The sequence below is a fragment of the Eublepharis macularius genome, chromosome 7, assembly GCF_028583425.1.
Source record: "Eublepharis macularius isolate TG4126 chromosome 7, MPM_Emac_v1.0, whole genome shotgun sequence".
NCBI lineage: Eukaryota > Metazoa > Chordata > Lepidosauria > Squamata > Eublepharidae > Eublepharis > Eublepharis macularius.
Window position 1 is genome coordinate 130,903,032 of NC_072796.1, and position 14,162 is coordinate 130,917,193.

The window sequence follows — 14,162 nt, forward strand, 5'->3', positions numbered from 1 at the left end:
GCATGACATGGGCAGGGAAAGAGGATATGTCAGATACTTAGAATGGTGACTGTTACTTCAAGTCCACATGTCCTGGGCAAAGATGCACATGTCAAAAAGCGGCAGGCAAGCAAGACAGCCATGTTGCTCCTCGATGGGGCTTCCTCTCCCAAACAATATTATGTTTCCTCTCCATTCTTTTTTCCCACCCAAAGAATGGAGATTGTCTACTAGGATTCTATATTGCTTTCTCAAGTTTCAGTGTTCTTTTCTAGTTGCTTTCCTATTAATAGCTTAGGAAATAAGGCTAAAGTGAACGTTTTGCTCAACTTTGTAGCCTCTTGAAACTTTAGTCAGTACATGTGATGCTACTTCTCAGTAATGGGGACAGCTCAAGAGAATAAGCCAGTTATCTGTGCTTTATAAGAGGTTAAGTCCTGTAAGCAGTTAGTTGGACCATTGAAAGGTAAGAGGCTAACAACCTACCTTCGCCTTCTTTATAAATGGGATTAAATAGCAAATTGGTGTCACTGTTAATGTGCATCTTATTGACATCTGCTGTTCAAACCGATATGCTGTTCAAACTGAAGCTTAACAAGCTATGGATGGAGCAGAGTGTGTGTGTGTAGCGGCAGTAACAGAAGGGCGGGCTTCAGAAAGAGTCATTTGCAGATGCTCTAATTACATCAATGACAAAGTTGGACATTATGCCCCTTAAATTTATTAAGGTCATCAGTTACAACCGTTAACCACAAGTCCACAGCATTACAGGAAAATTGACACTTTTTACCCTTGCAGGTTCACCCTTGAAGTTATTCTGCGGGCACTGCAATGTGGATGTTTTACATGGAAACTTTAAAAATTTGCCTCGACAAATCTGCAAGCAGATCTCCAGATCCTGCTCAAAATTTTCAGTTCTGGAAACTACAGCCAGACAGCCAAATCACACGTTTCCATATGTAGGTTTGAACTGAAGGAGTCCAACCTTCTTAGTTTATATGGCTTGTTGCACTTCTTGGTGGTGGAGAGTGCCCTCAAGTCATAGTTGACTTATGGCAACCCGTTGTGGAGTTTTCATGGCAAGAGACTAACAGAGGTGGTTTGCCATTGCCTGTCTCTGCAACCCTGGTCTTTGTTGGAGGTCTCTCATCCAATTACTAACCAATTACTAACCCTGCTTAGCTTCTGAGATATGACGAGATCAGGGCTGAATCCACATGCCCTCAGAGCGTTCCGGCGTTGCGCTAAATGTTTGCTAAACACCTGGAAGTATAGTGTCCTTCCAGCGCGATTTCTGAATCACGCTAGAAAGACACTATACTTCCAGGTGTTTAGCAAACATTTAGCACAACGCTGGGATGCTCCGAGGGCATGTGGATTTGCTCCAGGCTCACCTGGACTATCCAGGTCGCTTTCTAATGAATCCTAATTTATGCTGCTTTTATGTTTCTAGTAGACAGCTTGCTTCATTTATTGTTAGTTTTAAATACTAATTTCCCCTCAATTTTATTGTCGATATTGTTTCTACATTTCTATCTGCCTTGAGCAGGTCTCTGGAGAGGTGCTATATATATTCTGTAAAATACATGTGTGCAAGATCCTTCTCCAAGTGCAAAGCACCTGAACTGACTGTGAACTTTAAGACTTAATTATTCCTATTCATTACCATACTTCCTACATGCTAATTAGCTCCTAGCAGTCTGAACACTTCAAATCTCAATTCTGAAATGTAATTAGGTGCCTACTATGGACATTTGCTTATGTGGGACACAGACAGCCTTAATTATTTCATGAGTAACCATGATAATTGAAGAGGGGTTGTGGCTCAGTGGTACAGCATCTGCTTGGTATACAAAGGGTCCCAGGTTTAATCCTTGGCATCTCTAGTGAGAAGGAACAAGTACGAGGTGACGTGAAAGTCTTCTGCCTATGACCCTGGAGAGTTATTGGCAGTGTGAGTAGACAGCAGGGCTTTTTTTCAGGGGGAACGTGGTGGAAAGGAGTTCTGGCACCTCTTGAAAATACTCAGCAACAGTGCATGAAAATAATATTATTTCAAAAAAAATCATGTGTTTCTTCCTCATTTCCCTCTTGAGAGTTCCGCCACCTCTTTTCCCAGAAAAAAAACCCTGGTAGACAGTATTGACTCTGATGGCCCAGTGGTTTGATTCCACCTTGGGAAGCTTCATTATGTATGGGTATAATCTGTTGTAGCAAAGTAAAACAAAGTAAAAAATGTCACCCATAAGATTAACCAAGTTTAAATCCAGCATAAGCTTATGCTGAAATAAGCGTTATCTTAAAAGTGTCCCTTAATTTCTGTTGCAGCTTTAAATATGGACATTTGTTTGCATAACTCAATACTTTAGTAGACCCCAAACAGGCTTGCAGCAACAAGACGTTTGAAATATTCAAGTACCTGGAAGGAACAATTCCCCCTTCTTGCACACACAGAGGAACACCAAGTACAACCAATACTTACTGTAGAGTAACAACGTGTGCACCAGGCACAGGACGCTCAATTTCTAGATCTCTTCGGCTGAAAAATGAAGAAACAACTATTGAACTTGGGGTTTTTATGCCAGCTGTGCATTTTTTCCTTAAAGAGGAAATAGATAGCCTAGAATCAGCAGAGGCAATATTATGACCTGAGGGCCACATGCAATATTTAAGGACTATTTATAGACCATGGATGCTTGTCAGCTATTAGCTTGTCTTTGACTTATTTTCTAAGCCATCAAAATTGTTACAACAGGTTGAAAATGTGGCCAGAGTCAAAAACTCAATGCCAAAGCACATAGAAATCCCTGACATTTATTCTAATTTTAAATTCCAAGCTCACTCACTCTGTGCACCTAATTCTGCTAAATTCTCCTTAACGGCACTGAAACAAGGTTTTGACTATTTCAAGTAGCGATCAGGAAACCTGAAACCCAATTGCGAGTTTAAGCATTCAGCTTTCTGACTTTTAAAAAGCACGTGCACTGAATCCAACATTAAAAAACTAGAATCTTAAATAAGCCAGTGGTGACAGGAATCTAGAAAACCTCCAAAGCAGTCTGAGGCTTTGTAGCTGGGTCCCCTCACATTGCTTCAGAGCCCAAGCAAACGGGATGATTGGACATCCGGTAGATTACCTGTTGTAGGAGTTGACAAAGAGGTGCAGATTGCTTTGATTCATGTCATTGACGATGTGCTGGCGGTAATTACTGATCAAATCGTGGTTGTTATGAATCTCTTCCTAAATTTAAGAAAAGTTTGCATCAAGTGTCAGAACAGCTTCCGGTGGAATTCAGTGCAAAGGTTTGTTAATATGGGCTGTTTCCTGATGGGGGTGCGAAAACATGCCCCCGTCATGGCCTAGGCGGCTGCAAGCAAGGCAGGAACGGTGTCCACACAAACCCACTCCTGTGCCACCTGCAGGTGTTTCCACCCATCAACCTCCCTGCTGCTCCACCACCCCATGTTCTCCCATCTTTCTTGCCTTCAAATATCCAGACCACCCCTTTCCCCCATTGAGTCATGCTGTAACACTATAGCACCCATAGCCAAAAAAGCAAACAGCACACATCAGTGATCTATCCCATGTCATTTTCAACGGGAGTTTAGCTCTGCCCACTACACACAGTGGTGACAGAGGAAGTATCCACATGGATCTCCCCTCACCCAGCCACTCCCAAGATCCCTTTAAACCAAAACAAAGCAGATTTCTTTTTCTCTGCCTTACACGGAAAAGCCCAGGAATGCCTTGACTCATGTTCAGAACCAGTGTAATGCCACGTGGCTTCTCCCCTTTGAGGACTTCCTGCTTTCCGTGTAGGGAAACATCCCTATGTGGGAACAACCAACCTTGTGGTATCTGTTTGAATGCTAAAAAGACTCCTTTCATAGCATGTCAATACCAATGCCATTGGTCACCAAGCAATACTACACATATCACACAAGTACAAAAATAGATCTTATATGGATGCTTATATGCAACACAATATTCAAAGAAAGAGTCCAAAAGCTCACTGAAAAATATTTTTACCTTGCCAAAAAGATGTGAAATGACCATATCTGGCAGGGCATGAGTCCATCCAGAAATCTATAAAGTAAAAAAAAAAGACTGTTAATACACTTCTGTCTTCTCACACTGTACTAGACCACAGTCAAGTCACATTAATCATGTCATGCTAAAAAGATTTTTATATGCACTGAATAGGCCAAAAGCTCATCGGTTATAAATCCCTAAATGGCTGTGATCATCACAGTTTCTATATTGCCATGAAGTCAATGGATCATTTTAATAACTCTGTGGTCAAAAGACTGCAGAGAAAGTACAAGCTATTGATTTCAATACAGGTTAACATCCACTGGTCCGAATTGCCCCAAACTGCTGTGTGGGTGCTCTCAGAGACAAAAACAACAAAATCGTCACTGGAGGGGTTCTGTTTCTGCTTCTGCTTTCCAGCATGTCAAGGGTGCAATTCAGTACCAGCTAGGCACACCTTGTGCCCACTGAAGTCAGTCAAGTATCCTACACAAGATGGAGCCAAACACCATGGCCTGAAATATGTGCTTTTCCCCCTCCACAACTGTTTTTTTTTTAATATCCAGCCTGATGAGTTCTGAGGAACTCAAAGCTTGAAAGATATGTTGTGCTTATTTAAGATCAATCAATAGAAAGTACTGTATGGATTTTTCTGTGTTTCTATGCAGCTTCTACTTTTTATTCTGCAAGTCTTAGCTATGGTCATGTTTTTAATTTGCCTGACATTCAACATCATCCGTCTCATTTTCTGCACTCAGGCGTCAGCCACATCGCAGATATAGGCTGTACTTACACATTTTTGAAATTGGAACTTTCGAATTACAGCAGAGGGTTTTTTCTGCGTATCACCACTAAGGGAGGGGTGGGAAACAACAGTTCTGATTAAACATGGGAAAGCTAAAGGACACAGGCCATGCTGATCCATATGACAGAGTGGAGCAGTCAAGACTCACCTGCTCCAGATCTCCGAGGGCACCATCTGATGTTTAGTCATGCAAATGCCAGAATCTTTTATAGGCCCAGAGGAGTGAGTGCATTAAGGCTAAACCCTGAGAAGACTAGAAAATTATTCTCTGCAGTCAGCACATTTGGCAAGCAGATTATTATGCAAAGTGGCTTAGTTGTGTCAGTGAGCTAAGGGTCTAGGGAAAGCACAAAACGCCACAAGGAGGCCATCTCTACCCATGACTACTTAACCCATCCTCCTAAGCCACCTCCAGATTATAGAGAAGCTAGATTCAAGAGCATCACAAGCCTGCCTTTGGACAAAGCAAGAATACTTGCTGCGATGCTATGGCTGGCTTTAACAGAAGTACAGAAATAGGCACCAACCAAATAGGCACTGCTCCTGCCTCAGGACAGATCATCTTGGCTACGCCAGCACCACAAACATTTATATTCCACCTTCATCCCCATTGGGGATCCAAAGTGACTTACATCATCCCCCCCTCTCCTCCTATTATTCTTAGCAACACTGTGAGATAAGGTGAGGCAGAGTGTGTTTGACTGGCCCAAGCCCACCCAGCGAGCATTCACGGCAGAGTGGGGATTCGAACCTGGAGTGTTCCAGATCCTTGGGCAAGCATCCATTGGGAATGGGGCAACTAATACTGATAGGATGGCTAATTTAAAAGTACATGATATTGCAGATCTGTGGCATTGTTCCTAGGTTCTGAAGATGCTGAGATTAAGGCACATAATGTGTGGGAAATGATTCACTACATCTAATAAAATTGGAAGGGCTACAGTTCAGTATTTCAATTCAGAAAGAACTCTAACGCAGTACTTAAAGTGCAGTTTGTTTGAGTGGTTTTTGCCAAACAAATTGTCCACGTTACACACAATGCAGAATTTGAATTGCTAAAGTGTTTGCGTGTTTAAAATGAAAGCTTCAAACAGGTGCAATTTTACCTTGGTTGCTGCCCAGTCCATCCATCCTTCAGCACATGGGTTGACATTAATAAGAACGAGTCCTTCGATCATATCAGGATAGTTAAGCTGCAGATTGAAGGAGGAGAACAAATAGGCATTGGAGAAGTAAAATGCAACATGGAAGACTTTCTTTAAATTACAAATGTAGGAGTACAGTAATACCATTATTTTAAAGGCAAATGAGCAGTGAAATTGTTCTTTGAAAACTGCGCAGCCAAATTACTTTCTCGGTCACTGTATTCTAGAAATAGACTAAATGGAGCTCTACAAGCCACACTAAGGTATGAACACATGTGCTAGCACTGGATTAGCATAACAATACTGCCATGTGAAATATATGAAGAATTGACTGCTTTAATAGGAGAACAAATAAGGATTGTACAAATTGCCACATTGATATAACACTTTCAGTTGTGCATTCGATACACATGGCTTTTAATGCATAAATATTCAGAGAAGATATGGGCTTTGATCTTTTTATTAGCTACATGCTAGGCAGTTAGCAATCAGTATGTTATAAGCTGCAGTGAAGGATGGGTAGGGGGACCATAGAGCCTATGCTTGTATAATACAGTAGCAAGACTTCAGAAGAGTCCCATGAAACTTACAGCAAATCTGGTTAAGATGTAGGCACCAGCTCCGGTTCCCATTCCAATCACAGTTTTCAGTCTATAAAGGACAGTTATGAACAACAAAGTGAAACTCAATGGAGTTCTGATTTCAAATAGTTTTTTCCTGCCGTATCTATTCCATAGTAAGTGCACTTAGTATTTACTGGTCTATGCCATACTGGAAGCTGAGCAGGTGAGTTAGAATGCAATACTGCCTCTCTTCTTATGGCCTGCACGATTAACAATTATAAGCCTCAGAGCAACACGATCTTTAACCTCCAGAGACCAACAGCTACAAAGTAGCGTGACTCAATAGTACCATCACATCTTGGTTTGTCAATGTTCTGCTGTTAACATGCACAATGACATTTTTAGTTTGAATATCAGACCTGTTATCATTCTCCTCCTACCACCCCTGCAAAATAGGTACACTGTAAACCATTAAATAAAACAGTCACAAAGATCAGGGTTCACTTAGCGGGCATGTTCTATATAGACTTGGAATAAGCGGCTTAGATTGACAGGCTTATTGGTTGTCTCAACTAAGCCTAGGTCTCCATGCTCAAAATAACAACAACATTCAATTTATATACCACCCTTCAGGATGACTTAACACCCACTCAGAGTTGTTTACAAAGTATGTTATTATTATCCCCACAACAAAACACCCTGTGAGGTGGGTGGGGCTGAGAGAGCTAGAAGCTGTGACTGACCCAAAGTCACCCAGCTGGCTTCAAGTGGAGGAGTGAAGAATCCAAACCGGTTCTTCAGATTTGAGTCCTGCACTCTTAACCACTACGCCAAACTGGCGCTCAAAATATTGCTTTGGACGAGTGGTGGTTATTTATTTATGGTCAAGCTAGACGTGCACGTTTTTTAAAAGTTAGGTCTGGGCTCCCCAGATCCAACTCCAGTTCCCTGCAGCCACACAGCAGCTTTGGGGAATGGCTGTTAAAAAATAAAGGAGAGCCCAAATGGTCTCAGAATGCCTCCATGGGGGGGGGGGGGTCCTCCCGCCCCCTTTCAGCCATTTCCCTATGTCAAAATAGCACAGGAAGGAGGTGTTTTCCCTGTTTTTTTCTCCTCCACATGGAGTATTCTATGCACATGGAGCAGTAAAAACCACGGGAAAAACTCCCCCCGTGTTATTGTCTGGGGAACCCAGACCCAACTCTTTAAAAACCTGCACATCTAGCTTGACCCTTATAGCCTGTCCATCTCACCTCTTTCAAGTAAAATTGGTTATATTAGGTTTCAACTTGCTTGACTTTTGCCACAGTGAATAATCACCAAAAAGCAGTGCATTCAACTGTCATTTACTAAACACTACATAGTGGAAAAGGGCAAGTAGTCCAGTAGCACCTGTAAGACTTACCAGAATTAGTGGTAGGGTATGAGCTTTCGTGAGCCACAGCTCACTTCTTCAGATACATGTGTCTGAAGAACTAGACTAACATGGCTACCCATCTTGATCTAAGCACTATAAAGTAGCTATTGAATAGGCTATTGAAAAGCTAATTCGCCGTATCTTCCATCATTAATGCATACTCAAAACCCCTTGAAAAATGACTAACCTAAAATAGGATCCTTCCTAACTCTAATAGTACTCTTTTAAAGTAGATGTCCCGTTTCAAAATAGAATGGTGAGATCATTCTGACAATTTAAATTAGCTAAGTCGTAGAACTGAACATATTTCAGATATCAGTGCAAGAGTGTATATTTTAGCAGTTCAAAAAGCTGTGAATGGCAAGTCATCTCTCACACGGAAGGATGTACTATAATTCCTTGTTCAATTGTTAAACCTGACAACTGGCACTACCCATTCTACCAGAGCAAATATAATTTAGAAAAATAGGAGAAGCAATAAAATTTCACAACAGTCAAACACAATACAGTGTCAGAGAATGAAGATACATTAGGTAAGCAAAGCCTATGTAGCTTGTCAGTTGATGCCTGTATTTAGACAACTGGTTTATTCCCTGATTACATAACACATTTCTGCAGTCACTGCTGGGATTCCTGTAGGTCGACACTATAAAGCACAAAGAATGCCACAGTCACTGCACTGTCAATAAACCCCAAAGACTCAAACATACTAGAACTTGACAGGACCCCTAAAGATGTTAGTTTGGGGGTGGCGGTGGTAAAATTTCCATTGTGCAATAGGAAACTGCTCATACTGAAAAACCTTAAGTGATTCAACTATTAGCAAACAACTTTACTCACCCAAACTGTTTTAAGATTCCAGGAAGCATTTCAGCAAGTTGGTCCATAGAAGGGTACATATATCTATAAGAACAATAATGGAAGAATCACAATTTAGTCCTGTTTTAATCTCTTAAAGAAAGGACTACATTTTCTAAACAAACTGTGCAAGAGCCAGGGCCGTACTATTCATAAGCCTGACTAGGCTGAAGCTTAGGGGCTCCGCAGGAACTAGGGACCCATCAATTTTTTTTGCTGAGGCACTGTTACCTGTGCCCTAGGGCTCCAATGGTTAAAGGCACTTTGCAATCTGTGAATAGAATTCTTCAGGAGACCCTCAAAATGGATATAGGGCTATGTACTGTGATTTACTACCTACCGTACCAGGTTCAGGCTGTAGTGGGGTGAAAGGCTGAAGTGCCGGAGGGGGCCCGAAATTCCTGAAAGCCTAGGGGCCTGGTCATAGGTTAATATGGCCCTGGCAAGAGCCCGAGCCTTCCTTCACTTGCCATTGAGACTGTGGCTGCATTTAGATACCATGATTTGATCAAATCCCAGTTTGATAACTGAATGCACATAGTCCAGCTGGTACTAAATTGGGGTTTTCACCTAGAGGTTCATTTCCTAGCCACGTTTAACAGATTTCTGCCCCATATTCTCCAGAGCCTGCCCAAGGAGACAATTTGCACTAACTGTGTGTTGCTGTGACATCTCAACTCACAAATCATAGTGTATGGAGTAATGTCACACTCCTTGTGGCTGGCTGACCATAGAGACAGCTGAATAGGGAGCACGTCTTCAGTTACAGGAGGCAGACTAGAAAAAGCACACACCTGAGCTGATGCAAGAAACAGATTAAAAGAAGTCAGTTTGTTTGGTTCAGACTATGCCTGACAATATGGGGTCTAATGTCTAGCAATGCAGGTAATTTTTGCCTACTCAGCATGGAGGTAATTGCTTTTTCAATATAGAAGAAAGCAGGTTTATTCTTTTTTTCAAGTTTTTTCAAGTATTACCTGGGTGTTTAAAGCTAGAGAGGTGGCAAACCCTCTCCATTCCCCTCCTCGGCTTGTAAACTATACAAACAACTGAGGGCCCTGGCAAAACCTCATGAAGGCAAAATTAACCCACAACAGTTTTCCTTCTGTAATAAAGGACCCATGACCTCCAAGTTAAACGGCCAAAGCAGACAGACAGAACACAAATTACCTATAAGTGTACACATGGCAAGTGTCACTAGAGGTAAGGCGCACAGATATTCCATCTGCCGCGTCCAAAGGCTGTACATGAACAGAAGCCACATGTTTATGCTGCAGCTAGCCTTATGAACACCGATTCACTTTCCTATAATGGGATTTCCTTTTTATTGTACCAGACACATGCTCAGGCACTGCAGAAGAAGGTGTATCATTAATGGAAAAATGTTTTGTATAGATCTATGAAACTTTGCCAAATCACGTTTGTAGCTGCATGCAGGAAAAGTACAGGTGGTGTAAAGCTGAAACTTCCACAGCTCTTTGCCTAATAAACATGTGAATTTGCCATCATGTGACTCGCACAAAGAGACCCCCTATGAGGAGACTCTAAATGCAATTCAGACATTACCACAGCTTGGAAGTCACAAAGATATTTAGAAAGCAGCACTCATTGAGGATTATTGGCTTATAGGAGAAAAAGGACAACAAGTGTCCTTCTCGCTGCAAATGGAAGCCTCTTGACACTGACTCCATTAAGACACAGAAAGTAAGCTAGCAGATGTCATGGAAGCAGCAGGTATCTCCTTAGCAATGCTTTTTGCCTCCTTTCCAAGTGCCCCTGCTCCAATTATAGATGTTATTTCATAACACAAAATCGCCATGCCACCTTTTAAGTACGTTTCTGTGCTCTCTTTGTGGAACCAACTTACCCAGCTGGAAAAGAGGCGGCTCCCTCGTGCTGCCCAGGAGCATCCACGTGGCAGACTGCAAAGTGCTGTGTAATTTCCTGCATATCTTCAAAATTGAAGAGGGGGTTGAAGCATGTTTTATCTTTAGGAAAGAAGAAGGGAACGATGAATGTCTACGTGAAAATGAAAAATGAATCATCAACATGGACTGCTGGGAAATGTAAGCGCAACTCCATCGAAAGCCGTACGTAAGATTGTACTTCCCATGAAAGTGAGAATGGCCCTCAGTCCAGTCATCCTGGAGATCTCTCTCCGCGATCTGAAAAGAGTGAGCCTTATATAGGAAAGTTCTGGTTCTGACGATCATGTCAGTTTGCTTGATGTGCACCAAGTAAAGGGAGGCCTTTCCAAAGAAATCTTGTCATGAGCTGTTGATTCCACACAGGTCTGCAGCACAAATTCAAAGGCATGCCTTCTCATGCAGTCTCTGCCTTTGCAGTTCAATTCCATTTTAAAGTGATTATTTTATTTGCTAACTCTTCAAACAGATAAATCCGTTATACACTAGGACAAGAGGTTATGGGCACATGTTAAATTGGGATCAGTTTCCTGATGAAGACTGATTTGTGGATGTGGAGTAGATTTTACATTTACAGTTTATACATACGTACAGTGTTGAACTTCCCTTTCCCTTTTCTCCACTCAACTCCAAATAAAATAAATGTTCCAACTATCACAAGCTTCTTTTAGTGAAAAAAGCGGATGGGGGGAGGCGGATTACATGACCGAGGTCTACAAAACTATGCATGGCATACAGAAACTTTTCTCCCTGTCTAATAATGCTAAAACTTAGGGTCCTACTAGGAAACTGATTCAAGACAGACTGAAGGGAGCAAGCTTTTCTAGGAATGCTACAGCAAATTCTCATTGGGGCAAGAAATTAATGGTTATCCTAAAGCCTCTCTCATTTCCAATCAGTATGTGATTTAATAAAATCTAAGAATCCAAAACTGCCTTTAATTAAGGATCTCTTCTTATATGTTAACAAGCTATGCCTACAAAATTGACTGGAGAAAGAAGTACGGAGCACGCATCCTACCCTATACTTGGGTCGGATGATCCAGCAAGTCATTCTCGTTCATAGTATCTAAGAAAATTCTACCTTTCCAAGGGCTTGCTTGCTTAAGCATGTTAGTCAATGTGTTGCCTGAATGAGATTGGGCTGCAGATTGCAAAACAGCTGAAGTTGTAATAAGCAGCTCTTCCTGCACATTAAATCATGAGAGATTGGCCAGACATAGGCCAGCGCAGCTAGTTCTCACACTTACGATTTAGTCCAATATCATGGTAGGTCAGAATTGCAGGCCTGTTCCCTCTGGGAGTTCCACACATGGTGACATGGACAGAACCATGCACTGTTTCAACATCTTGCTCCTGCAGGAGAGAAGGACCATCAGTTCGTTTGGTTTATACTCCTCTTACCTGCTGGCAATTCTCCCCCACAAAAACTGACTACCTCCAACAAAGACTTCAAGATAATTACAGGTGGGTAGCTGCATTAGTCTGTAGCAGAACAGCAGGATTTGAGTTCAGTGGCACCTTAGAGCCTAACAAGATTTTCAGCATATAAGCTTTCAAGAGTCAGAGCTACCTTGCCTGACAGGTAAGACGAGAGTGTCTGAAGAAGGGAGTTCTAACTCTCAAAAGCTTATACTGTGAAAATGTTGTTCGTCTCTAAGATGCTACTGTATTCAAATCTGAAGACTTCCAAGTATCTGTTTAATTATCAGATACATTAAAAGCCTTAGATTGCTGCTCTGGGACGTATTTACAAGTTCTGTTATGTCCAGCAGGAAAATCTTGCCTTATATCACTATAGATTAGGCTTGCCAACATTGCAGAGTTCTTCAACAGGAGCAGGGAAACATCTTGGCCAAGCATTCTGCCAGAATTTAGAACATACACCAGCACACGCACTGGTCATACTGAACAAGATTCAAACAGGTGTTTGTCCTCAACCATTTTACTAGGAAACGATGGTCTGTTAAAAACATTGCAAAAAGTTCTATATTATCAGGCATGCTTCATCATGCTGAAAGTATAGCTTGTTCTATTTTAGACACAGAGCACCTGATGTAGCATCCATGCCAAAGCTAAGCAAGTCTGGTTGGGGGTCAATGGATGGAGCATTAGCAACAGACAGGGACATGGGAGAACAGATGAACACATGAAATTGCCTTACACTGAGTGAAGCCATTGGTCTACCAAGGTCATTGTCTGCTCTGACTGGCAGCAGCTCACCATAATCTCAGGTGAAGGTCTTTCACATTACCTACTAAATAAGTATTTTAACTGGAGATGCTGAGAATTTAATCTGGGACCTTCTGCTCGCCAATTAGATGCTCTACCACTGAGCCACAGCCCCTCCCTGGTTGGGGTCAATGCCTGGATGGGGAGACCACTAGCAAGCAATACGCATTATCACCTTGAGTTCCCTAGAGAAAAAGCAGGGCAGATGAAACAAACACCTGAGCATTAAGTAGGTCTGCTTTAGCAGCTGTAGGAGACTCACTACCAGGCTTCTGAACACTGAACAGGATTAAGATTTATATTAGAATTATACAGTCCACAACAAATATGAATAGGGTTCCCCCTTCCACTTCTAGACTTAAACTCTTACAAATAGCCTTAAAATGTATGTCTGAAATGAGAAGAACTAAATTTAGAGAAATACTGTTTGTACTGTTACACTCTTGTGGGATTAATATACTAAATATCAGAAATCCAATAGGTAAAAAGAACTAGAGTGTGCCTATGAAACGAAAATTACAGCATGAAATGAAACAAAATTACAGCATCGAGTCAGTAACGGCCATCTTCATATGCCTTCCTACCTAAAACATGCTCTCAAAGGAAAATGGAAAGTCAACGAGCCAATTATGAGATTACTGGGGAATGAGCAAACCCATCAGCACTAAGGGATGCATATTGGAAGGTTTCAAGCAAAGGTATTCTAGGGTACTAAACAATGGGTTAGATCAAAGCTAATTTGGCCATTTCCACTCATCCGCCTTTCCACTGCAGACTCCCAACAGGCCATTCCTCAGGGCCCACTATTTCCAAGGAGCAGCGTTTTGTGGAAATCAGTGGGAAGAGGAAAGCAGGAAAGTTCCATTCTGCCACCAGAAAATTTAGTTTGGATCCAAGCAAATGTTTGCTCAAAACATGTATACATTGCTGCATGTAAAATTTTAATTAAGCGCTGTAAAGCTGCAACCAGCTTAAGGTGACCTCTCACAGGGTTTTCAAGGCAAGCGATACGCAGAGGTGGATTGCCGTTGCCTTCCTCTGAATAGCAACTCTGGTCTTCCATCTAAATATAGTTCTTTCAGGACCAACTAAGAATGAAATGTCCAAAAAAGTAAGAATGAAATGTCCAAAAAAAAATCACAAAAACTATCTTGGCAAAAGGGATTAACCAATTCCATGTCAGTATTCACAAAAAACCCTCAATAT

At 41.7% G+C, this 14,162-nt stretch overlaps 1 protein-coding gene across 1 annotated transcript in view; it reads right to left on the reverse strand.

The window, feature by feature from the left end:
* The window catches only part of NDRG1 (N-myc downstream regulated 1), a 46,152-nt gene that overhangs the window by 9,004 nt on the left and 22,986 nt on the right, over positions 1 to 14,162 (reverse strand). Inside the window, exons 4-11 of the mRNA XM_054984384.1 lie at positions 11,975 to 12,080; positions 10,668 to 10,788; positions 8,783 to 8,845; positions 6,553 to 6,613; positions 5,924 to 6,010; positions 4,010 to 4,066; positions 3,117 to 3,220; positions 2,462 to 2,518 (exon numbers count right to left, since the gene is read on the reverse strand). Of these exons, the coding sequence (XP_054840359.1) occupies positions 2,462 to 2,518; positions 3,117 to 3,220; positions 4,010 to 4,066; positions 5,924 to 6,010; positions 6,553 to 6,613; positions 8,783 to 8,845; positions 10,668 to 10,788; positions 11,975 to 12,080 (656 nt within the window). The remainder of the gene's footprint in view (positions 1 to 2,461; positions 2,519 to 3,116; positions 3,221 to 4,009; positions 4,067 to 5,923; positions 6,011 to 6,552; positions 6,614 to 8,782; positions 8,846 to 10,667; positions 10,789 to 11,974; positions 12,081 to 14,162) is intronic.